At 40.6% G+C, this 26,385-nt stretch overlaps 1 protein-coding gene across 1 annotated transcript in view; it reads right to left on the bottom strand.

The window, feature by feature from the left end:
• Positions 1-26,385, bottom strand: part of CREB5 (cAMP responsive element binding protein 5) — a 427,090-nt gene that overhangs the window by 308,813 nt on the left and 91,892 nt on the right. The window contains exon 4 of the mRNA XM_021719003.1: positions 18,184-18,305. Within this exon, the coding sequence (XP_021574678.1) occupies positions 18,184-18,305 (122 nt within the window). The remainder of the gene's footprint in view (positions 1-18,183; positions 18,306-26,385) is intronic.

The following is a 26,385-nucleotide window of genomic DNA, read 5'->3' as shown; positions in this document are numbered from 1 at the left end:
ACTATTCAGCCATAAAAAGAATGAGACCCTGTCATTTACAGCAACATAGATGGAACTGGATGTCATTATGTTAAGTGAAATAAACCAGTCACAGAAAGATAAAGAAAGAAAGATGTTACACATTCTCACTCATAAGTGGCAGCTAAAAAAGTTAATGTCATGGAGGTATATAGTAGAATGATGGTTACAGAGACTAGGAAAGGTTGTGGGGTGGGGGTGGGGGGTGATGAAGAGAGGTTGGTTAATGGATACAAACATACAGTTAGATAGAAGGAGTAAGTTCTAGTGTTTTTGATAGCACAGCAGGATGACTATAGTTAACAACAACATAATGTATATTTCAAAACAGCTGGAAGAGAAAATTTGAAATGTTCCTAAAACCAAGACATGATAAATGCTCGAGGTGATGGACATCCTAATTACTCTGACTTGATCATGACACATTCTATGCATCAAAATATCACATGTACTCCATAAATATGTACAAATATTGGGTATCAATAAAAAATTAAGTAAATAAACAAAAATCCACATAGACACACAAAACCTTGCTGAATGCATAGGTGAGTTTCTATTATAATTCAAAGTCTTCTTGCTTTCAATTTAAGATTCTCTATACAGTATGGCTATTCACCAATAATTGTATTATTGGGTACTTCTTGTTCTCAGCAATTCTAGTTGCTTCATGAAATAGCAAATTCTTGAAAAAAACATGGATGTTGAAACTGTTTAAGAGGAGTTTTACATCAGAGGTAGAAATCACTTCAGTTCTCCTTGCCTTACATGAACCAGGCAATGATATCTTGTTGGGTAAGGACACACATTCAGTCATTCATGTTCATTTATTCACTCATTCCAATAATTCTTCATGGAGCTTTTTCTATGAATAAAGCAAAGGTGCTGAGAATGACAGATGGGGACAGATAGAGTCCTGTGATAACATAGATCACGGTCCCAGGGGCAGAACCAGTAAATATCAAAACACAAAGTAAGAGATTGGGTGTGTGCTGTAAGAAGTGCTTAAAAAGCATTGTGGAAACCAAGAAAGACCAAGCTTGTATCAGGTGAGGAGGGATCAGAGAAGTCTTCATGGAGCTGGTATTCAGCAATGGCTTTCATGAATGGTCAAAGATGAGAGAATAGAAGACCTTACAGGAGGAAATGACTATATGGGAAGGCACCACAAAGCAGTGAGGCCACAGAGAGGTTTAAGGGCTGTGGGGAGGGCTCATTCCATTTTCCTGGAGCAGAAAAAAAAGAGAGACAGATGGGAAGGAAAACTGGACATTTAAGTTGGAGTCAGATCATGAAGAGTACACAGCTAAATTGAATAGCCACAGCTGTTGCTATTTCTACTGTAAACACAATCCCCAAAGAGCTTAGGATCCATCCAGAAAGCCAGATTTCGCCCCACACCACTAGAAACTCCCTCACTAGAATGCAGCCTTGGCATATGGCCCACCTGGGACACATTAAGTCCTCAATAAACGTGTGTTCCATTGAATTGGGAGGACATAATGAAAACACCCCCAGTGGTGGAAACTGGGTGTAGATAGAAGGAGGTGCATGTGAAAGTTTCCTTTAAGATCCAACAATTTTTTTTTTTTTTGAGTTGGAGTCTCACTCTGTCGCCCAGACTGGAGTGCAGTGGCCACTCCCGGCCACCGCAGCCTCGACCTGCTGGGCTCCAGCGATCCTTCCACCTCAGCCTTCCAAGTAGCTGGAACTACAGGCGCACGCTACCACACCCAGCTAGTTTTTTGATTTATTGTAGAGATGAGGTCTTGCCAAGTTGCCCAGGCTGGTCTCAAACCCGCGGGCTCAGGCAATCCACTCACCTCAGCCTCCCAAAGGCACGGGATTACAGGCTGAGCCACCAAGCCCGGCTAAGATCCAACATTTAAACCTCTAATACTGAGCACAGCCTTTATACCAGTGACTAATCTTTACTGTCAAAACTCCTAGACACCCTAAAATAGTGGTGCAGCAACACCCTGAATGCCAAGGCTATACCCTAAGAGACCCACAGCAGTGTACTCCTAGGTGTGCTCTCCTCAAGGTGGTCATTCAAGCAGACATTACTCTACTAGAATCTAATATAAGCTCAAAATACACTGTCCCTCAACACACATTCATTTAATCTAGGAAGGAAGCAGTCACTAGGACAAGGTCTAGAAGGAAATGTCTCATTGCAAGTAGCTATTGCTCACAGAAGGATGGAGATGAGAGGACTCCCATGCCTGGTTTGGAATCAGGGAGCAGGGCAGTCATAGCGGGTCACATGCCTTTGACAGTATTGAAACTGCATTATGGAGAGCAAGCTGCCTTGTATTCTTAGGCTTTGGGGCCAACCGTAGTTTGCAGCCACATCTGCAGAAGGTGGAAGAATCTAGAGCTAAGGTTGGAAGTTCTGTGGAAGTCTTGAGGAAGACTTTTTAAAGACCAGGACACAGTGGATACAGTCAGGATGTGTTCTTGCATCAGTGGAGGTCAAACATGGCTTGGTGTTTTGCAAAGCTTCCACTGGACATTTCTTAAAAAGTAAATTATATTAAAATACACATGCACATGAAAGAAAGAAAGGGGGGAGGGAGAGAAGGAAGGAAGGAAGAGGGGAAGAGGGAATGGAAGAAAGAAAGAAAAAGAGACAGAGAGAGAGGGAAGGAAGGAAGTAAAAGGAGGGAGGGAGGGAAGGAAGAGAAAGAAAGGAAGAAATAGAAAGAAAGCGAGGGAGAAAGAAGAAGAGAGACAAGAGACAGAAGGGGGAGTGGTGCATGGCAACGTTTCCTTTAAAATCCAACATTTAAATCTCTAATACTGAGCACAGCCTATATACCAGTGACTAATCTTTACTGCCAAAACTCCTATGACATCCCAGAATAGTGGTGCTGCAATCCCTGAATGCCAAGGCTATGTCCTAAGAGACCCACAGAGAGAGAGAGAAAGGAAGGAAGGAAGGAAGGAAGGAAGGAAGGAAGGAAGAGAGAGAGAGAAAGAAAGAGAGAGAAAGAGAAAGAAAAAAGAAAAAGAGAGAGAGAGAATAGGCAGTCTGAAATAAAATTTCCAGCAGACAGCCATATACAAATACTGTATGTGTAGTTTCTTAGCTTTGTGACTTTCAGCAAACCATTTAAATCTTAAGCTTTAATATCTTACTATTTTACATATTTACTATGTAAAATGGGGGGTAAAGATATCAATCTTTTAGGGCTGTAATGATGATCAAGGAATAATATAAACAAAACTTCTAAAACAGTGCCTGAAAAATAGTTGAAGCCCAGTGAAGGATAGTGAATTTTATTAATACTAGTTTATAATCTCGAGTCTAATGATCTGATGTTATGTTTCCCCACTATATCTAAATGTGTATAAAATGGGCTTTTCATTTATCTCTCTCTTGGAAACTGTGGGTAGGAAAGAAACCTAGGAGTCATATAACTCAACCCGGACATAATCCTAAAGGATAAATTCATATCCTTTCCTATAACATTCTCCTGGCACACAGACTCTATGCACTGAAAAACAGCCTTTATGCATATGGTCAGAGACATGGTATTCTGGAGGAGAAGTACCATGGGGGTGGTTTGAAGAATGCCAAGTGAGAATCACAGATACGTGACTCCTCAGTAGAAGGTAAAAAAAAAAAAAAATCCAGTCATTTAGTAAAAGCTATTGATGTTTTAAAATCTATTAAATATAGGGATTGAAGCAGTAGATGGGTTATAAATAAACAATAAATCATGCAATTATTACTGTTTGAATTTTGGCAAGATAATAAAAAGAGCAGGGGTATAATCAGGAAATAATAGGAAAGATCTGCAAGGCTCCCCCGCAATTAGTGATAAACAGAGCTTGGCTCAGAGTTAGAGTCCCAATATGGCTCTCATTAAAGAGCTTGGGACCTGTTCTTGGGGCAGACCTCCGCGAGCTTGGGGAGAAGTGAGGTAACCGAAATGTCAGTGCACACCCCCCTCCAACTTCAGATAATCTTTTACTACAGTATTATAACCACCTGTGCTAAAATGACTACCTTATGCCAAGTGAAGACCAATCCATGGCCTTCCGAAACTCTAATTGAGATGTTTCCTGTTCTCAGCTTTTTCACTCTTTCCTTTGTCATATCATAAACACACACATACATACACACACACACACACACACTCATGCCCACACTCACACACACATGCATAGACACTGTGCAACGGGCACCCACACTCATTTTTTTCTTCCTCCTTTCCTTTTACCTTCTTTTATTAATGGTACCTCTTAAAGAGATAAATGCTCCCATACAAGTGATACCACTTACACAGATAAATAGTCCACCCTAGAAAGACCGGAGTGCATGAGGAAAAAAAAAAAACAAAAACCCTGTCTTATTAGACTGGAAACAGACACAGTATATTAATGCAAAAAATCAGCATATGGTTCTAATAGGCTTTCTTAAAATGATTTATCAGCTGTGATTAAGCCCTCAACCAGCACGTCTATCTTCATAAATAAAGCAAAAGTGCACCTTGCTCTAAAATGTATTTGCAGTATCTTATTACCAAGCCCTGTACACTGCACTCCATTTACAACATGGCTCTGGGGAACCAAGAATTTGTGTGCAATCACAAAGTGTGTGCTCTGAAGAGACTGCCAAGATTTAGGACTCTTATCTCAGAGATAGTCTTACTAAAAATCCATTACAATGAAGGCTTATCCCTCTCTCTGTGCCACAGAGTTCGGCATCACTGAAATATGAACAGGTAATTAAAAGGATATGCCTGATTTTACAGTCAGCCCAGTGACACAGAATCACCAAACAGCTGTCGGGAAAGGGATTTGGCCCTAGGAGCAAGCTACCTCTGCCAGGGAATTGTAGAAAGTGGGGACCGCTCTACAAAACAGACTTGGTCTCTTTCTTCTTTTCTATGGCTAGGAGAGGGGAATGCTGATATTAGTCATCCTCGCTATGGTCCTCGTTCCAGGCTGCCTAATATGTCAAACGGTCTCATGGCAAACTTGAAAGGAAGGGGCCTCACAGAAGCCTGTGATGAGGAAGCAAGTCCTATCACTTGGAAATCAAGGAGAAACTGTGTAAAAGTGTGTGAGCATAGGAAGTTGTAAACTGATGTTCAAAAACTGCCCTGAGCCAACCAGTTCATACTGAAGGAACAGGGCTTTGTTTAAGAATTTACTACCATTTGATAAAAAGCCAGAAATTCAGCAGGATGAGCTGAATAAGTGCCACAAGCAACCGAAGTAGTTTGTTTTATCAATTTTAATTTTTTGAGTGAGTCTCACTCTGCTGCCCAGGTTGGAGTGCAGTGGCATGATCATGGCTCACTGCAGCCTCAACCTCTTAGGTTCAGGCAATCCTTCCACCTCCTGAGTAGCTGAGACTACAAGCGTGTGCCACCATGACCAGCTAATTTTTAAATTTTTTTTGTAGAGGCAAGGTCTTGTTATGTTGCCTAGGCTGGTCTCAAACTCCTGGGCTCAAGTAATCCTCTTTCCTCTTGTCTCCCAGAATGTTGGGATTACAGGCATGAACCACTGCGCCTGACCTAGTCAAAGAATTTTAGTGGATATGTTCTTTTCAAACCATTCCCAGCATACATCAAAGCATCGTTCATACTCTCTCTTAATACCAACACATACGCAAAGATCAGAGACACATATAAACCCCTTTCTTTATGAGCTTCTTGGACACTCTTCCACACACCTACTTTCAGTTTGGTTTAAAGCACAAATGTGAGATCTCGATGCTTTTTTTTACAAGAACATAACACTGTCACATGATTTAGATATGTTTGTCTGGCATCGTGAGAGTTTGTCAAAAGGCAGCATGATATAGGAAGGGCAAAATATAAAATCTCAGAAGAGAAAACAGCGCAGGAAATATTCCAGCAATGTTACTAACAGATGTCTTCCCTGCCAATTATACCAGTCCATTGTACTAGAAGTGCAGCACTGGGTAGTTGTAGTGGTCCATGACTGTTGCCCTCAATTAAAAGGACTACTCTAATGAGGTCAAAGAAGCTCCTCTCTCCACCATCACAGACTGTACACCTGACTCTGGTCAGCTGTCTTACAACATGTGCCTCTGGTTGCCAGGAAGTCCGTGGGAGGGCATGTGGTTTGGATCCGTGCAATCCCATCACCACAAATGGTCAATCAATTCTTAGTTCACCCACGGCTTATGAGCAAACCAGTCATGCCATCTTCATAACCAGAGGGCAAGAGGTAGCTATTCTTTGATAACAAATATTTGGTCAAGCTGGTCTTGAATTGGACATTGTACACAATTCGGGGTATGGTCAGAATGCCTGCCAGAATTTTGTAAAAACTGGCAAAAAAAATTATTCCCAAAGCCCCAGGGGAAAAAAACTGGGATTCCCCACTTTGTCTAAAATATATATATGTGCATGTGTCTATTATTATAATACAGAGAAAAAATATCTAGCAAAAATCAACAACTGTCACATGATTTAGATATGTTTGTTAGATAGGTATGTTACTGTCTCTGTGAATGTGGAGTTTGAATTCCTGTTTCCCCAGCCCCTTCTGGACACTCCTTGTAGTCAACATCAGAAAGAACAGTCAACATAAGATTGTCTAGTGATATGTGAACACCTTGTAACACCCTCTACCTCGGAACCCGCTTTAATTTATCTTCTGCAGCTTCCAATATATTTCGATTACCTGTGCTAATAACTTCAAGGTGGTCAAAGGCCCGTTTTCTGGGCAAAAAATGAAGTGTATGACTTTCAGAGAGTGAAGGAATGGAGTCGATTTCTTGTCTTCGTCCTGAATTCAGACAACAGTCTGCATCACTTCTGCACAAGCTGTGCCTGGGCTGTCAGGAGCAGCACAGGACATGTTGGAAGGTCATTTTCAGATGGACCCGCAGCACAGAGAAGAGCTCTCTGACACATGGCACTGCAAAAAGGGTTGCCAGAATCCTGGACCACCTTGCTTCCCTCCAGCTATTTGGGGAGCAACCAGCAGAGCCACAAGGGTAGGGCTTACCTGTATTCTAAGTTCTAGAGCACTGAGGACTCCAAATGGCTTCCTTACCCAAAGCCCCTGGTTAGAAAGTAATGGACAGGAATGCCCAGGCCAACCATGCCAACAAATCTGGCAATAACCTGACGTTCATAAATCCTTGGGGAATGTTCCTAAGCTTTGTGCACAACAAATCATGCTGGGAGAAGGCAGGAAGGGGATGACTTCTTTGAGAACCGCCGTGATTCAACATGCCAGTGCTGCATCATCTGTGGTCAATCAGTCTGACATTCACACAAAACATGACTGCTTTTCTTCTTTGGGGAAGGGAATGCTTGCAGAGCCTGAATCAGCCCCCACCCAAACATAAAGCCACAGAAAAAGGCTGCCCCCGGCACCAACTTGGGCAGCATTAGGTCAGTGCTGGGATCAGTTTTCAAAGTTTTTAGGGAACAGATGGTGTATTCTGCATGTACCTTAGATTTCATGGATGCCTCTGGCTGCACCCACACTAAACCCAAAATGTGAAGTACTCACTACACAGAGAGGACTGGGGAGCCAGCCCCCACAGTGCCAGGCAATGAAGGGAGAGTTTGCAGGTGGGTCATCCTCCTAAGAAGCTCCAAAACTCTGAAATAAAATAACTCACATTTACCTTCAGGTCAAAGGCCAAAATGTCATCTTACATACAGGTCTTGTCTTCCCAGTAGTGAGTGTGTTTTATTAGAAAATGTGTGCTTAGAGGCAATGCTAAGAGAAGTCTTTTTGGAATTCCACTTCACTCGAGAGCCAAACAAGAGGACTGGACAGAGTCCAGAACAGAGTCACATTTCTAACGGACCGAACGAGAGCCTTTAATATCCCAGAAAGCAAAGCACAAAGGGAAACCCGGCAATGGTCTAGAGAATCCTGCAACAGGTATCCCACTGCACACAAGAAGAGCAAGCAGGTGTCACTGTGCATGGCCACCCAAGGGAGACAGTTTAACCTCAACCCCAATTCAATCTGCCTCTAAGCCCCTCTGGTTCACCCAAACAGTTAGTTCCCAAAAAATATAAGAATATGTATATGGGTAATTCAAGGGGTGGGGGGTGAAATCCACCATTTCATAAACTTTCATAAGCCTTTGGACTTCAGTGGTAGTTGGGCGAAGGAAAAGGAACATGTCCCTGCATGGCTCTGATGCTGAAATTAGTCCCGGCACCATAGGTTGGAGTTGACAGCCAACGTGCTGGAAATATGGATGGGAGGAATGTTCAGAATCCCAGTGCCTGGCCTCAGACTTTTCAGTATGGAAATAACTTAACAGCATACAAATGCTAACGCAGAGTTCCCAGAGTAAATCACTCCCATACCTGCTCCTAGCCAGACTTAATGTTCACCTGGATTTATGAGATGTTGGAGGCAGAGACGATTTCTTGCAACTATTATATTATTTTCCTCTCCTTTTTTTACAGTGTCCATTTTTTTCACATCTCTGTGAGGGGCCCAGGTAACAAAGTGACTTAGCTACAGATACTCACTGAGTCTAACATTTGGGGCAATTTTCCAAATGTGAGTGCTGTGTTCTGCCTAGAACGGAAGCTTCATCTTTTAGTAATTTCATTTTAATCTGGCCCAGAAAACAGATCTGTTTTCCTGCGTGCCTTTGGGAGTATTAATGCAGGGCCTCTTAGAGGACAGTGTGAGCTTCCTCTGCAGATACAGGGGCCTCCTGAGCCCAGGTACACACCCGCCTCTGTGTGTCTGTCTGGCACGTTAGAAGTCCTGAATTACTCACAGCTGGAAATTGATTCCTTCAGAGGAGAGTGTCCCTTATATGTTGTGATTCCATTTGGGTTCATGCCTTGAAAGCCCAGCCTGCCTTAGGACAGGTAAGAATGTGATTTAGACAAACTGAGAACCCAACTCACCCTGTTGAGACAGCCCCCTGCTGGGAAAAGCTGCCCTCTTCTTGGTCTTTAAAGCTGAGCTTCATAATTGTTTCAGTGAGGATCATCCCAGCCAAATAATTCAATTGGATTAATTTTCAGCTACAGTAAGGCCGTCTGCTGGGAAGGCCAGACAATGGCCCACACAGACTGACTCTGAACTGGCTCTAGTGCCTGTAGCTCCAGGGCTCTGCTGTGTTTGGGGCTATTTTTGGTTTCTTTTCCCTGTTATTATTTTTTTTCAGTGCTCCCCCAACCCCAACCTTAGTCCTTTTAGATACATTCCATGCATAGAATGTTGCAGAAGGAGGAAGGGGCTGACCACACGTTGCTGTAGCAAAATATAGTGTGATGCTGTGTTTATACAACTTCCAACACACTCCCCTTTATGCCCGTGACATCCCATACCAACCTCTCTAACTCTCAACAATGATAATATTTGAAGGAACTTTAAACTTAACCACAAGTGAGAGGCAAACAGCTTTAAGAACTTTGGTGTTTTTTTACATTTTAAATATTTCGGTTAGTTTTCATTTTATAAAAACACATTCAATTTACAATAATACTTATTGCTAGGTATCTGTTAAAGTGATGTTCAAGGTCAAATAAGTTTCTTAGAATTTGCAACAATAACCCAGTAGGCAGCAATGATGGTCTAGACTTGGGTGATAGAAATGGAAAATAAAGGAAAGATCTGAAGATTCTTTCCTAAGAAGCTTGATTGGACCTAGAGAGGGGAGCAAAGAAGCTGAGCCCTACAGGAGATGGGTGAAATATGCCCCCGACATACCCAGGGGAGTCAAGCTTGTGCTGAGTTTGTATGGAAAGCCTTGAGTGTGATTGAGTTAGGAACAGCAGTGGTATATTATTCCCATGGGAACATCAGTAATAGCTGGAGATTAGAAACTAATATTTAGGTCCAGGTGAGGTTTAGATGTATAGTTAAAGGAATTGTCTGGGTGGAGGTGATTTTTTTTTTTAGTCAAGGTCTTTCTGTCACCCAGTGGCACAATCACTGCTCACTGCAACCTCAACCTCCTTAGCTCAAATGACCCTTACACCTCAGTCTCCTGAGTAGTTGGAACTACAGGTGTGCACCACCACATCCAGCTAACATTGCAATATTTTGTAGAGAAGAGGTCTCACTATGCTGCCCAAGCTGGCCTCAAACTCCTGGACTCAAGTCATCCTCCTGCCTCAGACTCCCAAAACGCTGACTGAGGTGACTGTTAAGTTATGAAAATGTATGGGTTTTTCTGAAAAGAACGTATAAGCCGAAACCACCTGAGAGTAGATATATCCAGAAAACAAGGAGGCAGACATGGAACAGTCAGTGAGGTAGGAGAAAAGCCAGGACACACCATATACACCACTGAACCTCTGTAGTGAGTGCCTGGCAACTCTGTTTTTTTTCTCTCTTGAGGGCTTATTGCTCTGCATTTCAAATGGGGAAAATAGTACTAGTATAACCACTTCTAATTATTCCCTGTTAACAAAAGGGGCCAAAATAAAATGATCATTAATAGCATGTTGAAAATGTCATATGTGGACTGAATATTCTTCATGAATATGTAAGTACTTTGATCATCACCATACCCAACCACAACCAAACAGGAAATGCTGGTGCAAGAAATTACTATTTTATTCTGCAATATTTCCTACACAAACAGAAGTTCACAAAATTAATGTCCCATTTCCTCTAGCCATCATCATGTTACATATTAAACAAGGTCCAGTCCTTCACCCACTCTCTCCTACTCTGTAACTCCAAGTGGAAACACTAGAAACTCAGCTGAGAACAGCCATTGCCGGCTTGAAAATGAATGCACAACCTTTCTGACTCAGACTCCTCAGCCTCTGAAAGCTATGAACCAGTTCTCAAGAAGACATTGGATAGAGACCTCTATCTTGCCAGAACAAATGTCATGTGATAGCAAATATAAATAAAACCTATGAGAAACAATTTAAATACTTAATGCTGAACTCAGAGAACAATAAAATCTGCCACAAGTTATGGAGACATTCAGTACGGCCACAACCACCCCCATCCCTTCTAATTTGCTTTATAGTACTAGTTGAAGACAGAGCCACTGGCTGGCAAATAATTTAGCATGTAGAAATTTAAGTCCTTAGTCTCTAGATTAGGGAACGCTCATAACACTGTTGGTGGGAAGGTAAGCTAGCTCAACCTTTGTGGAAAGCAGTTTGGAGATTTCTCAAGGAAAAACAGAGCTACCATTCAATCCAGCAATCCCACTTCTGGGACTGTACCCAGAGAAACACACATTGCTCTACCAAAAAGACACCTGCACCGGTTAAGTTTATTGCAGCACCAGTCGCAATAGCAAAAACATGGAACCAACCAGATGCCCATCAAGGTGGGTTGGATAAAGAAAATGTGGTACCTATACACAATGGAAACCCATGCAGCCATAAAGAAGAGCAAAATCATGTCCTTTGCAGCAACATGGCTGCAACTGGAGACCATCGCTCTAAGTGAACTATCTCAGAAACACAAAAACTGAATACCACATGTTCTCCTCAAAACTGGGCATTGAACATTGAGCACACATGGGCACAAGGACAGGAACAGCCAACACTGGGCACTGCTAAAGGGGGGAGGGAATAAAAGGAGAATATGGATACAAAACCACCCATTGGGTACCATGCCCACTATTGGGGGGCGGAGAGGTCATCAAAAGTCCAAAATTCGCTTTCACACACTATACATGTAACAAATTCTCACATGTACCCCCATGATTCTAAAATTTTTTTAAAAGCAATTAAGTCCTCAGTCTCAAGAGGTAACATATTTTTGTCTTTACTGTGAAAGTTAGGTTGTAAGGACTTATCTATTAAGGCCAGTCCAAATTAACCAAATAGGCAAACTTTCCAGAGGAGGTCAAGAACAAATGCCTGGTATCCATTTTGGTCAGTCTTCCTCTAAGCTGAGAGCTTCCCCCATCATCCACATCAAACACATTTGGTATTAAGTGTTCACTCTCTGGAAGACAATAGACTATGCATTGTGCTGCTTTGGGAATATCCTGACTTTCCACCAAAAACAAAAAACAAACCAAAAATAAATCCCTATGAGTTAAAAAAACAAAAACAAAAAGCTCAAACTCCACTCACTTGAGGCAGAAATTCAGATCACAGCCTAATTCATTCACATATGTGGAAGTAAATACCAACTCTTAATAATCCCTGCTAAGATCATGCTCATTATTCTTAAGTCCCAGTGACCTAAAACACATGAAATAGCTTCCAGTTTATCCACTGGTTTAGTCATTCCCCTGAGTAGGATGCAAAGATCAAGCCAAATTCCCTTCCAGCGTCAAATTCCACCTAAGATGAGGGCATAATTTAACCTATAAGGAGAGGGTTGAAAGTGGTTTACATTTGTAGTATGCTGAGATGGGAGGACTGAAAGAATCCTTATAATACAAGCCTTGAGGTTTTCAGTCATTGGTCTGGGGGAAGAAAGAGGCTGTCATCTCCAATATCATTGCCAATGGGTGTTTCCTATCAGTCATGCTGATAAAAAAAAAAAAAAGGAAGATCAAAAGTAGTCTCATCTACTAGGATTAAGCAAACATGGGGACATTTTCAAAACCTGGATAAAACCAAGTTTAGGTTTCAGAATATTCTTTTTCTCCAGACTTCTGGTGGAGGGAAGGATTGTTTTACACAAATATCATAGAAGCAACACGCTGGCATAACCAGAAACATGCAGCTGTTGCAAGTTTGCTCAACTTGATGTCTTTTATTTTGTATCCACTACCACTCATGCCTTCCCCAGGGAACAGCCATGCTGGCTGGTGGCTGACTGGCACAAGATAGCGTGAGGAGACCAAGTGCTTCCCTCTCTATTCCCTTTTGTCTCAAGTAATGGGTGGCATTGGGTAACATGATTTCCAGGGACAGAATTTAATCAGATTGCACAGCCTGCTTTTCTGAGCTGAGGCTGACCTAGCCATGCCCTGTTCTGTGTCTCCTGTTGAGCTGAGATCCAAGATCTTAAGATTGTAACTTGTCCCTTGTTCCCATGTGTTAAACAGTCAATATTCTCTGGGGACAGACTGCACGTTTTATCATTGGGGAAGGAATTCTAGAGCATGGAAATATCCTAATTTGCTATTGCTGCATCAGCATAATAAGTCGGCTTTAGGTCCTATGGGACAATAACAACACTTAGCACTTACACACCACGCTTTTCATCTTCAGGGTCCTCAACCACATTAGGCTGTAATGTTATATTTCTCTCAGCAAGACAAAGGAGTTCATTCCTAGTCCCTTCAATTGCCCTTCCTTACACACACACACACACACACACACACACACACACACACACACACACACACACAAACTGTTATTACATGACAAGGACATCTCCCACTTCCTAAATGTCCATTATTTGATCTCTCTCTCTCTCAAGGCAATTAAATGTAAAAGATAAGTTTGCCCACCTCTTTCTTTTTCGTTTTTTTAACCTTTTTTTTCTTTCCTCTGTCATGGAACACAAAATCAGAATTGCTGCTAGGACTTGGGTTCCCCACCTGAGTTCATTCTTTATGCCTCATTGTCTTCTTCATTATTTGTGGACACTGAGGAGAGTTGAATCCTTTGTTCTGGAGAATTCTGGAGGATGCTGCCCATCTCCAAGCTCAGATCTCTCTATATCTCTACTCACTGCTGGCTCAGGTGATTCCACTCAATCTCATATATTTAAACCATGTCTATTACAAGGTCTCCCAAATCTGTAACTCCAAGCTGGTATTCTCCCCATGAATTCCAGACCTGTATAGGCATTTTCTGACCCAATATCTCTGCTTAACAAGACTGAAAACAAAACCCCAATTTTCCCCTGAAACTTGTTCCTCCCACAGGCAACCCCATCTTTCTAGTTGCCAAAACCAAAATCCCAGGTTCATCCTTGGCATAGCTCCTTCTTTTACTCCTCGATCTAATCCATCAGCAAATCCTGTTGGCTCTATCTTCAACATTATCCAGAACCTAACCACACCACCCTCATCTCTACCTTGGACCAACCTGCCCTTATCTTTCATGTAGATTCTGTCCATACCCTCTCAACTGGTCTCTGCCCATCAAAACTTTGCTTTTAACTCAGCAGCCAAATTGATCTTTCTGAGACCTAATTCAGATCCGATCACTCCTCTGCTCAGAACTGTCCTTTGGTTTCCCATCTCAGAGTAAAAACCAAAGTCCTTCAGATGGTGTACACGGCCCCCTGGATTGGTCTTCCCACACCCGATCTCTAGCCTCATTACACACCCTCCCAGCCCAATGGGCTTCTTTGCAATTCCTTCAACTCACAGCACATCCTCCAGCCTCAGACCTTGGCAGTTTTGTGCTCTCAGCTTAGGACACTCTTCTCCCCAGCACGCACCTGGTTCAGGCCTCCTCCCCTGCAGATCTCTGCTCAAACATCCACTTACCAGCGGTGCCTCCCTGGCCACCCCCAGTATGCCCGGTGCTCCTTCCCTGCCACATCTTTCTCCATAGCACTTATCGCCATCTGACATGTTACCTGTTTTTTTTCCCAATTGTTTATTGTTTGTCTTGTCCACCAGAAGTCAGTTATGTGAAGGCAGGAACTTTTATTTGTTTGTTTGTTTGTAATCTTTATCCATCAATGCCTTGAACAGTGCTTGGCATTTGGTGGGCACTCAAAAATATTTATTGAATTTAAAAATGATGAACAAAAGTTTCTCATCTGTTTCAGGAAATAGACTATCCTGAGTTCTAAACCATAGGCAATCTGAGATTTGTGATGCTTGCTAGTGGGTTGCCACATGCTTTTCCTAGGGGGAAAAATTAACTCATTAAAGAGTTAGAAGTCTATAACCTTATATTAATATGTAAAATGGAGGCAATTGTGGAATGAACTGTCTGCTATATATTATATTTATCTAGATATAAAGTCATTTTTCCAGTGGACATAGAGCCTGCCCTTATTCTATACACATATCAGATATTTTTGGAAAGGGTGTCCAGATTACAGATAGAGTTTATGGAACAGAATTTACCCCAATGGACAGTCAACACAAGCTAAACAAGGACCAATTTGCTATTTTCTCATTAACAGAATTTTATAGACCAAACTGAACTAGAAATTTAAAGGCAGAAGCCAGAATAAGCTCAATCTTTCCAATATTTTTGTATGAAAGACTTGAAAAGTTCAAGCAAGAAGTTCTTTAATCAAATTCTCCAGATAAGTTATTTCATCTTCCATTTTCCTAAAACTTACAGAAGAAACCAATGCAAGCCTTTCATTGGTAGGCCGGGTGTGGTGGCTCAGTCCTATAATCCCAGCACTTTGGGAGGCTGAGGCAAGAGCAGAGTCTGAACCCAGGGATTTTAGACCAGCCTGGGAAACTTGGTGAGACCTCATCTCTACAATAAATTTTTAAAAAACAGCAGTCATGGTGGTGCGTGCCTGTAGTTCCAGATACTTGGAAGGCTGAGGCGGAAGGATCGCCTGAGTTCAGCAGGTCAAGGCTGCGGTGGCCGAGAGCAGCATGCCATTACACTTCAGCCTGGGTGACAGAGTGAGACTCCAACTCAAAAAAAAAAAAAGACTCATAGGAAAAGAAATCAGAAGAAAGTAGGAGATGTAGACTTAAAAAGAAATAATCATCTGAACATAGAGAAAAATAAGAAAATATCACTCAGAAGCAACATGGTATGTTGAATGAAGACCTGTGTTTTTATTTTTTTAAGCAGAGTAATAATGAATGAAGCAGGAGCAGGGGGTGACAAAATGTCAGGGATATTGACGACTGGAGAAATGTGGTCATAGGTTAGATAAAAGAAGATTGTCACATTGAGAAGCATTCCTTATGTTTCTCATGTTCCCACTCTGGTTTCCAAAGACATGCCAGAGCAGGAGTCACCAATATGGCCCATTTTGTGGCTGATGGGTCACCATGCTTTAGGCCTCAAAAAGATGCCTTCTTGTGCAGCCATGGCCACCCAAGGCTGGATTTGGTCCCTCTGGTTTGAACAAAGCAAAGGAAGGGGAAGCCTCAACAGCCTGAATGTTGTGCATCTTTTAGTGCGTGCAAGTGAGGCTGAGGCATGAGATGGTAGTATCCTGAGAGATCAGCCACAGACGAGGGGAGAGACTGGCTACAGGGTTCCCCACCCACACACACCCATGGTGAAATCATCACACGGCTATGAGCAACACTTAAAAGAGAGACAATACTTATTTCTACAGCTGCAGTAGTCTAATAGCTTCTTACTTTGCTTGCCTGATTATTTTAATTTTTAAAATTTATTTATACACTTTCTCAAGGCACAAGAAATGTAAGGCAACTCATAAAACACATATAAGATGAAAATGTTTTCTAAATTAAAAATCAGAACCAGAGAAAATACAAACTAGAACTGAAAGTCTAATCTAGGGAAGAAATAAAGTACTCTCATCATAGTGTTCTAAAAAGTTCTCAAACTTTAGCAGTAAACTTGGCTTTGTGCTAACCTAGCAGTCAGAGTGAAAAGAGAAACAAAACCAGCTACATGATTCTCATGTCCATGAGAAGAAAATATTTCAGTTCCTCAGGGGAAGCCAACCATTTCCTGGAATTCAGACCTGCAAGAATTTCCTCACACAGGACTTCATATAGGAAATTATGAATAATGTAACGGAGAATATCTGAAACCACACCCCCACCATGGGTTTCATGAAACTGTTCTAGGTAAAATGTCTTTAGGAAAATCAAGGACATGCACTTCAATTCTATCACAACAAAATAGATCAAGTACATATCTTTCCTCTAGTTCAGTTTAACCTAAGAAGCCAGCTTTGACCATCTCGAGGAATGAATGGACTTAATTCCTCAAACAGTCTTCTACATAACATGTCTACCGAAAGAACTAAACATATTACTTATCCTGAGGAAATTTACCAGATGAAACTTTCTTCTCCCTCACCATTTTCATGTTTCTTAAAATCTATTTCTATTGCACAAAATATATAATTATTTTCTTTTTATTGAGTTAATTTTTAAAAGTGCTCAGAACTTTATTATTTACCTAGCAAATAATAACTTCTATATGTGTTTTTAAAAAATTAGAAAAAGGAACTTCATATTCTTTGGTGGGGGCATGGGGGAGAGGGTCAAGTATAAATGATAAATTAATTGTAAATAAATAAAATGAGTTAGTTGAGATTTTATAAGTGTCACATATTTTGGGGGGAATTTTCCTAAAGCAGTGCAGACTGAATACAAGCCCTTGACTATGTGAGATGTGACATAAAAAATCTGGTGGAGGAGGATTATTATAATTTCACATAGAGGAGGATTCAAAGGTTTTGAAACACTCAGAGAAATATCAGAGCCTTTTAAAATTTATTTTCCGGATGGAACAGCTGGAACTTCAGAATTCGTTACTACCTAGCTGGTCTTTCAATCACCTTTCCCATTTTATGTTTCCGTTCACGGACTGTGTCTAATTTGTTGTTTAATATAATGTAGGCATTCGATAATGCTGTATAATAACAATGAAAATAATACTGAAAAGCCCCCTTATCCCATCTACTTGCGACCCCATCTCCTTTTCCTAATCTTCTAAGGAGATTTTAAAATTTCAGCACAAGATTACAATAAACACAGAATACATTCGGAAGGGTTTCATAAAGTGATTTTCCTACACTTTTAAACACAAACAATCCACACTTATAGTTAACTTATTTGTCTCAGCAACAGCAGATGTTCGATAATATGACAAGGTAATATGACCAGGAAGTAATTATGATTTTGGTGCAGAATGACAGGGGATATTATCGAAAACAGACGGTTACAACCTGGGCTAAAATCAGATGAAACTCCCCTACTGCTACGATGACACACCCACCCTCTTACCCTTTGGCTCTAGTCTTTACTCACCACTTGCATAAGGCTTGATATTAAATATGTGGCAAAGTAAAACAACTGATTGACAGTAGGAAAAAAGTCTGTGAGTTTGTCTGACTCAAGCTCAAGAATCAGGTAACTTTTTGTTGGCTTAAATTCATATTTCAAATGATTTTTCCAATGATTTCTCTCATTTTGGATGCTACCACATTCAGATAATCAGCAATTTTTAAAAAAAATTAGACAAAAACTCACAAATGGATAAAATACGGTTTCAATGCCACATCCACACAATCTTCAGTGCTGGGGAGTTTCCTGGTGGAAATTTCTAGCAGGTGCTAGAGAAGCACCGCCCAAGGCGTCCATCCTAACAAACTCACCCGCTTGCTGCTCTCCTCCTCCTGGGCCTTCCTGAACTCATGTTCAAGGGAGCAGTCTAGTTCACTGAAGAGACCCACCTCCTCACAGTTCTTCAGGAATCTCGTTGGGGTTGGAGTCTGATCTGAAAACAGAAACCAAGTGATGATAAAAGGGTCATTCTCTCAAAAGCCCAGTGGCGAGCCTGAGTTAGAATCATGAATTCCCTCCTTTTGCCTTAATTAAGATGTCTGTTAGCCACCCACACCCTCTTCATTTTTAAATAACATGATAATATGCAAGGAAATAAAAACGTAAATTCCAAAGAAGGAATATAACAGGGAGACGACTTCTGCAGGTTGGGATGTCTTGCCAACCTTTCTCTGGACACCTTTAGGAGCTCTCGCCCTCCACCTGTCTGGAGTCTTATATCATTTAAACACACAATGCAACATATAGAATGGCCTCATTTTTCTTTTTAAACTGGAAGAAAAAAGATTTAGCTAAAATCAAGCAAAAATTTTCTGAGCCTATGTTAAGCCTGATTTTAGGAGACATGAAAGAAAAAAAGATTTTGTAAATTTTTATATCAAACCAAAAAAACCCCAAGTATGTTCATTTCTTTTCTTAATGGAGAAAGAAAACTTAATAATTCAATCTCTCATTCTGAGAATCAGAGAAGGATGATAAAACATTCCAAGTCAAACACATTCAGCTTTCATCCTTTAAAAATGTCATTATTAATTTTATTTTCCTCTACTATAGCCAAAAGAATGTTCTCAGAATGCTCTTTAAAAGGAAAAGAATTTCTTTCATATTCTTTACTTTCCAGAGCATTTACTAGTTAGGAAACTGGAGAAGCCGAAGTTACTATTTATGGCTTAATATTTATGTAGCATTTGCAGTTTATAAAATATTTTCATACATGTTCTCTAGAATCTAGATCTCACAAGCTTCTAGAAGGTAAGTAGGGTAGAATTAGATCTCTGTAGTCATTAAAGACGATCATCTTCCTTGGTAAAGGTGTACTTGAGTTGATGTGAATACAACTGTGTGAACTGCCTTTTCTCAGAAACAGAAGCGATAAGAACCAGAAAGGAACATGGAAAGAAGCCTAGAACATAGACCCAGAGTGATAAACAGTCTTGTTCAAGGTGTCCCAGGTAGACAGTGGCAATACCAGGAAGATAACCAAAGCTTCAGTGACTTCAAAAGTCATTGTTCATAGGCCAAAGAAATGTGCGGTTACTTTAAGGACAGTCAGATAGGAACATCAGTAACAGCTGGAAGTTAGACACTAATAGGTCAGAAGTAAAGGCTAACTACACAGATGAAGGAGTTTTCTGGACAGAAGGTATAAATAGATAAGATCTGAGAGTGAAAATATAAGTGTGTGTGTGTGTGTGTGTGTGTGTGTGTATGTGTGTGTGTGTGTGTGTTTCTTCCATTTATTGGATGCCAAGTGCTTTACAAACACCATCTCATTAATTTTCACAACAGTCATATTAGGTAAATTATTTTCCCTGTTTCACTTATGAGGAAATTGAGATTCACCCAGTTTGGAAATTGAGTCACATAATTTTATTGGTAATTGAACATGTTAACAACCCTAACATTTCTTTTGAAATATCTTGGAATCATTTATATCCCTCACACAACAAAACTATACTACGACGCTACCAACTCCACCATCTTACAGGAATACTTTTTGTGATTAGAAAATCTGAGGGGACTTCACATAGGAGAGTTAAGATTAGACCACTTGTCATCAGTAGGAATTGAGTTTGCCAGGATTTAATTGTCCTTTTATTCATCCATGCTTCTTTGATGGAGGTTTAGAAGCTGAGAGTCATGATTCATAAAGAAAGGTAAAGAGAACAGTCATCCTAGCAGCCTTCAGGAGACTCCTGGACTCTGAGATGAGGTCATGAGATGGTCCATGAAATCAAATTCAGGCCAGCATGTGAGAGGCTAAGCCCCAAGCAAAGTTAAGAGATGTTTTCCGTCTGCTCTGAAGCAAAATTATTCCCAGATACCAGCACACACCTACATAGACACACAAAGGAGGTTGCAGGAGGATGGCACAGGGATGACAAAGACACTGGTCATCGTCATGGGCCTCTTCAGCAACAGAGAAACCAAAGCTCTGGGGCCAGGAGAACCATGGGCAGCAGAGACAGCTGCTTCCCTCCCACCCCCAGAGCAGAGGGCCTGAAGAAGCTCTCAGAGCTGTTACCAAGTGAGAGTTTCTTTGCTGTATGAGGTAAAGTCAGAAAAAAGCAAAGTTGATCCCTAGACGTATACACATTTGGAATAGATAAGGCACACTGTCCTTGAGTTTTAATTCATTTTCTTTTTGAGTGAGCTGTTCTTTCCAGTTACAACAGGAACCAGAAAACAGGACTTAACTTTTGCTTTGATATTTATTAGAATTAATATGGGGTCTCTAGTTGTCTCTGATCTCACATGGTACCAGTTCCAAGTAAGCCAGGAAATGTGCAAATGTTATAAAAGGGGGAGGGGCAGCTGAATCTATCAGCTGCTTAAGTAAAAGAGGCAGTTCCTCAGTCACATGAACGTCTTGTCAAATAACTATTCCTGCTGAAATTAGACCTGAAGTTAGTGGGTACTATCCATGGCCATAAATTAAAATTCTTGTAAATCACATTTTATTTAGAGCCAAGAGCAGGCACCAGTCAGCTACAGCTCCACCATTTCCTGTACTTGAATAATAACGGCAGATGCTGGTGGACACTATGTAAGGTGTGTTCATTCAGTAGTGACAGGAGGTACTGTGAGGACAAGGTCTTCCGTTCACCTGTCTTTCAGTGCTTCTCCTTCAGTGAGGACCCTCGAATAACTCTGGAGTTTGAACTTCGCCTGAGTTGAACATTTTCTGTTGTTCCTGCTTTTGTAAACCTGAATTGGCGCTGCATAAACACCTGGGTGTGAGTTACCCTTTTTCAGAGAGTTTGCAAACAGCACAGTAGGTTCCAGGAGACCCACATACCTGGGGCAGTGCAAGGAGGTAATCTTACTTCTCCTGCTGGCTCACATATCCTCAGGGAAAGACTAGTACCAAAAGAGATTTTCAAAAAATTCTTTGTAACGTTTGTCATGTTTCAGTATCTGGTTCCCTTTCTGGGTTTTTTTTACTGAAGAAAGGGGCATCTTCTAATGGAATTGCTGCCTCTGTAAACAGATAGGGTAAGGATACTTGCCATGCTGAGACCCTGCTTCTGTATCTACCCAAACTTGGCCTTGTGATTTAGGAATTCACTCATCAGCTGTATGATAGCAAGTTTTGTACCACATTATCAGCTGTGCAGACAATGAGTAGATGTCTAAAACTATTGTTTTTTTTTTTTTTTCATTAATCAGTATTTTTTATTATGGTTTTGTGGGGTACAGTTAAGGGTTAGGTGTACAATGACGTTTCATTCAGGCACCCTGTAAATAAAAAGTGTTTTCCCATCCCCTGACAAATATTTGCTACTGTTAATCCCATCCCCCTCCCCCCCATAGTTTCCAGTACCATCAGTCATTTTCTCATAGTATTGCATTGGATGTTCAAGGTCCATTATATGAGTGAGAACATGTGATATTCGGATTTTTGTTTTTGTGAGAGGTCACTCAGTATTATAGACTCTAGTTCCATCCAGGTTGCAGCGAAATTCATGATTTTGTTCTTTTTTATGGCTGCGTAGTATTCCATCGTGTATATGTACCACATTTTTTTAATCCAGTCCTCTTTTGATGGGCAGCATGGTTGTTTCCAGGTTCTTGCTATTGTGAACAATGCTGCGATAAACATACGTGTGCAGGTATCTTTTTTATAGAGTGATTTATGTTCTTCAGGGTATATTCCCAGTAGGGGGATTGCAGGGTCATATGGAAGGTCAATTTTTAGAGCTTTTAGGAATCACCACACTGCTTTCCACAGAGGTTGCACTAGTTTACACTCCCACCAACAGTGTAGAAGTGTTCCCTTTTCACCACACCCTCTCCAGCAGCTGTTATTTTTTGAGTTGTTGATAATTGCCATTCTGACTGGAGTTAGGTGGTATCTCAGTGTGGTTTTGATTTGCATCTCCCTGATGATTAGTGAGGTTGAGCATTTCTTCATGTGTTTGTTGGCTGCTTGAATGTCTTCTTTTGTGAAGTGTCTGTTCATGTCTTTTGCCCATTTTATAATGGGGTTGTTTGTTTTCTTCTTTTCAGTACGTTTCAGTTCCTTGTAGATCCAGGATGTTAAGCCTTTGTCAGACCTAGAGTTGGCAAATACTTTTTCCCAGTCTGTAGGCTGTCTCCCTGCTCTCTTGATGGTTTCTTTGGCTAAAACTATTGTTTTAAAGCAATATTTCCCATCAGTTTATAGTCTGCCTAGCATTAACTGCTCCAGCCCAGCAAGTACGATTATTCCAGGGTAAATCTAAATGATAAGCACAATGTTAAATACTGAAAACTGATTCTCCTTTTAAAAAAGTGTTTAGTCTGCTTTGCATTTAATAATAGGCTGCTACCTTATTCAGCCTCAGAGCTTTACTTGAGTTATGTTTGCCTACATTTGATTTTCCTCAATGATAAAAAAGGCAAGGTGCCAACTCATCAATTCAAAAAACCAAAAAAACAGACATCCTGTCATGTATCAGAGAAGAATATTAACTTCCTAAGCAAAATATTCTTTCCTATCGGTCTAATATTCTTGCTATGGTATCACTAAAGTATTATGTAAAGTAATTCTACAGCATGTGATATTGATAATAACCAGTAATACTATAAAAGCCTCACTAATTCAGACTAGTTATAATAATGATTAGTATGAATTAGTGAACATTTTAATCACAGGAAATTTTTTAAAAGATAATGCGTTTTTATTATTTGTGGGACTCAGATTCAACCAAAAAAATGTACTTAATGAATTCCTCAAGAGGACTGTTTAAATCAGTAGAGAAAAGTATTAGAATTAGTTTATCTATTTTAGTAAGAGTTAGAGTTCTCAAAAAGGCATTTTTCTTAGGAACTTTTAATATTATCTTTATAGTTACATTTATCTCATAAATTTTTCAGCAAATGCTTTCTTTACAATATTCTTAGTCCCTATCTGAATTTTAATAAAGCCCTAATTGAGGGTTTACATTAAATGAATCTTAAAATACATACTCCTTTATAAGAGCAATAATCAGTAACGACTCACAGAATTCCAGGGAATTCTAGACAGGCTTCTTTGCAATAAATGTGCCTTTTATTGAATGTGAATACACAAAAGGAGCAATAGAATCCTTTTGGTAACACTAATGTTACTATTTCCTGTATCCTCCCAAGAGGCAATTCTATCAGGGACAAACCAAGGCAAATCTGGTTTTGAAGCACTAACTGTGAAATGCCTGAAACCATTCTTATTGGAGTGATACAGGTTAGAGGCAAGATGGGACACACTCTCACACTCTTGAACCATAAGCTAGAATTTACTACCAAGATAGAGTACCAGTAGGCTAGATGCTCTTACAACTGCCTGTAAGTCAATTAGAAAATGTTCTGACAAGGGCATCTCTTTTTTTTTTTTTTGAGTCGGAGTCTCACTCTGTTGCCCAGGCTGGAGTGCAGTGGCATACTCACGGCCACCATAGCCTTGACCTGCTAGGCTCAGGTGATCCTTCCTCCTCGGCCTTCCAAATAACTGGAACTACAAGCACATGCTACCACGCCCAGTTAATTTTTTGATTTATTGTAGAGATGAGGTCTCACCAAGTTGCCCAGGCTGGTCTTGGACCCGTGGACTCAGGCAATCCTCTCATCTCAGCCTCCCAAAGCTCTGGGATTATAGTGTGAGCCACCATGCCTGGCCTAAGGGCATCTTCTTAAAACAGGGGTCCTCAACCCCTGGACTATGGATTGGTACTGGTCTATGGCCTGTTAGGAACCAGGCCTCACAGCAGAATGCAGGTGGCCTCAGCTGCGGCATTAGATTCTCATAGGAATGCAAACCTTATTGTGCACTGTGCATGGGAGGGATCTAGGTTGCACACTCCTTATGAGAATCTAATGCCTGATGATCTGAGGTGGAGCTGAAGCAGTGATGCTAGTGCTGTCTCATCACCTCCACATGGGATTGTCTAGTTGCAGGAAAATGAGCTCAGGACTCCCACTGATTCTGCATTATGGTGAGTTGTATAATTATTTCATTATAGATTATAATATAATAATAATAGAAATAAAGTGCACAATAAATGTAATGCGCTTGAATCATCCTGAAACAATGTCCGCCTGCTCCCAGTCGTGGAAAAATTGTCTCCCACAAAATCGGTCCCTGATGCCAAAAAAGGTTGAGGACCTCTGTCTCACAACACATGCTCCATTAGTTCCAGAAGACATAATTTAGATGTAAATTAAGCAAGTATCTATTCCACATCTACTCACAATGAACTGTGAGCTACCTTAAGTGTTCTAACTGCAATCAAGCCACAATTTCAATTTGCTTTAGAAGGGTTAAACTGGTAAGAAGAGTTATTAACACCATGAGATCAAGTCTCTGCTGGCTCTGTAAACTGGGGGACTCAAGGTGATCTTATTATCAAAAACTGTCCTGAATAGCCAAAGTTAAAATTTAATGTTCCTACTTAGTCCTTAATTGCCGGAGTTTCATACACTCCTCATCAAAAGGAACTGGTTTCCAGGTGGAAGAGACTACAAGCCAGTTTTTCACATATACAAGAATAACATAGAGCAAGGCCTCCAAGGTATTCAGGTGAATTATTGAAAATTTCATATTTCTTGACCAGCCATAAACATGAACGAGAAACTGAAAACTCCTATAAGTGCTAAGAGTCACTCACATTATTCGTCACAATGGATGAGACAATCTGATTTAAAAACACAACTCTTTGTTCCTTGCAACGCTAATGTGTTAGAAGACTCTCCTTCTAAAAGCTTTTTGATTGTTTTCTCCATTTGATGACTACTGAAGAGATAAGCCAATAATATAAGAAAACGCAGTTCATAGATTAATATCCAAACATAAATCTAAGACTCAAATGTGTTCTTAGTATGTGAAGTTCATCAAATCTAGGTGTATAGTAAGATAATTATAGATAGATACAGACTTTGGGAAATCTAGGAGTATAGTAAAAAAAATTATACACAGATATGGATCTTGGGTAAACTATTTATTCTCTTGATCTTGTTTCCTCATATGGGGAAAAAAATGGCAAGGATTAAATGACATGCTGTAAGTAAAGCTCAGGGCACAATGATGGGTCTAAGGGGAGGTAACAAATGGTAGCTAGTAACCTTGTCATGCTGCCCTCTGGTGCAAGCCATCTCTCTCACCCTCTGCTCCACAAACGTCCAGTTAAATCACACAGTGGAAGTTACTATATTTCTTTACTATCAGTGGAATTGCCAAAAAGAAAAGGTAAGTCATGGGCCTTATGTGTGTGCGTGAGATTTATTTATTTATTTACTGAAACATATATGTTTGTACACACACACACACACACACACACACCACACACACACACACATATACACACCCATATTTATACACACACATATGAGGGGGGACCCCAAAAAACCCCAGAATTTGCTTATTAAAAATGGTGTATTTATTCTTACATGTTTAAACTTCAGTCACCTTCAAAGTACTCTCCGTTTGATGCAATACACCTATCAAGACGCTTTTCCCACTGCTCGAAACAGTTTTTGAACTTGTTGATTTTGACCCCTTTTAGTAGTTTTGCCATGTTTCTGTTTCACTTCTTCCACATCGGCAAAAAAAATTTTCTCTTTAAGAAATTTTTTTTATCCTGGGAAACAGAAAATGTTCGCTCGAGGTAAGATCTGGTGAATAGGGAGGGTGAAGCATGATGGCCATGCCGTTTTTTTGGTCAAAAACTGCCGAACACTCAGTGCCATGTGGACAGGTGCGTTATCATGGTGGAAGTCACCTGTTTGCCACAACTCTGGATGTTTTTTACGCAAATCATGACATAACCTTCTCAAAACTTCCAGATAAACCCTTGGTTGATCATTTGACACGGAGGAACAAATTCTGAGTGTACTACAAGGGACCCACCCTCCACAAGACAATTCCAGTTTTTTGGAGTTCCTCCTCACATAATATAGATTCCTATTCTAGAAATAATGTGGTGTGAGATCTGTCACATTCCCTCTGGCTTCCCCCTTAATGTGCCCATGAACTATATATAGTAGAGTTTTCAGTAAAG

Source organism: Carlito syrichta, unplaced genomic scaffold (genome assembly GCF_000164805.1).
Source record: "Carlito syrichta isolate Samal-C Ts95f unplaced genomic scaffold, Tarsius_syrichta-2.0.1 Scaffold314063, whole genome shotgun sequence".
Lineage (NCBI taxonomy): Eukaryota > Metazoa > Chordata > Mammalia > Primates > Tarsiidae > Carlito > Carlito syrichta.
This window is presented reverse-complemented; position numbering and strand designations above follow the sequence as displayed.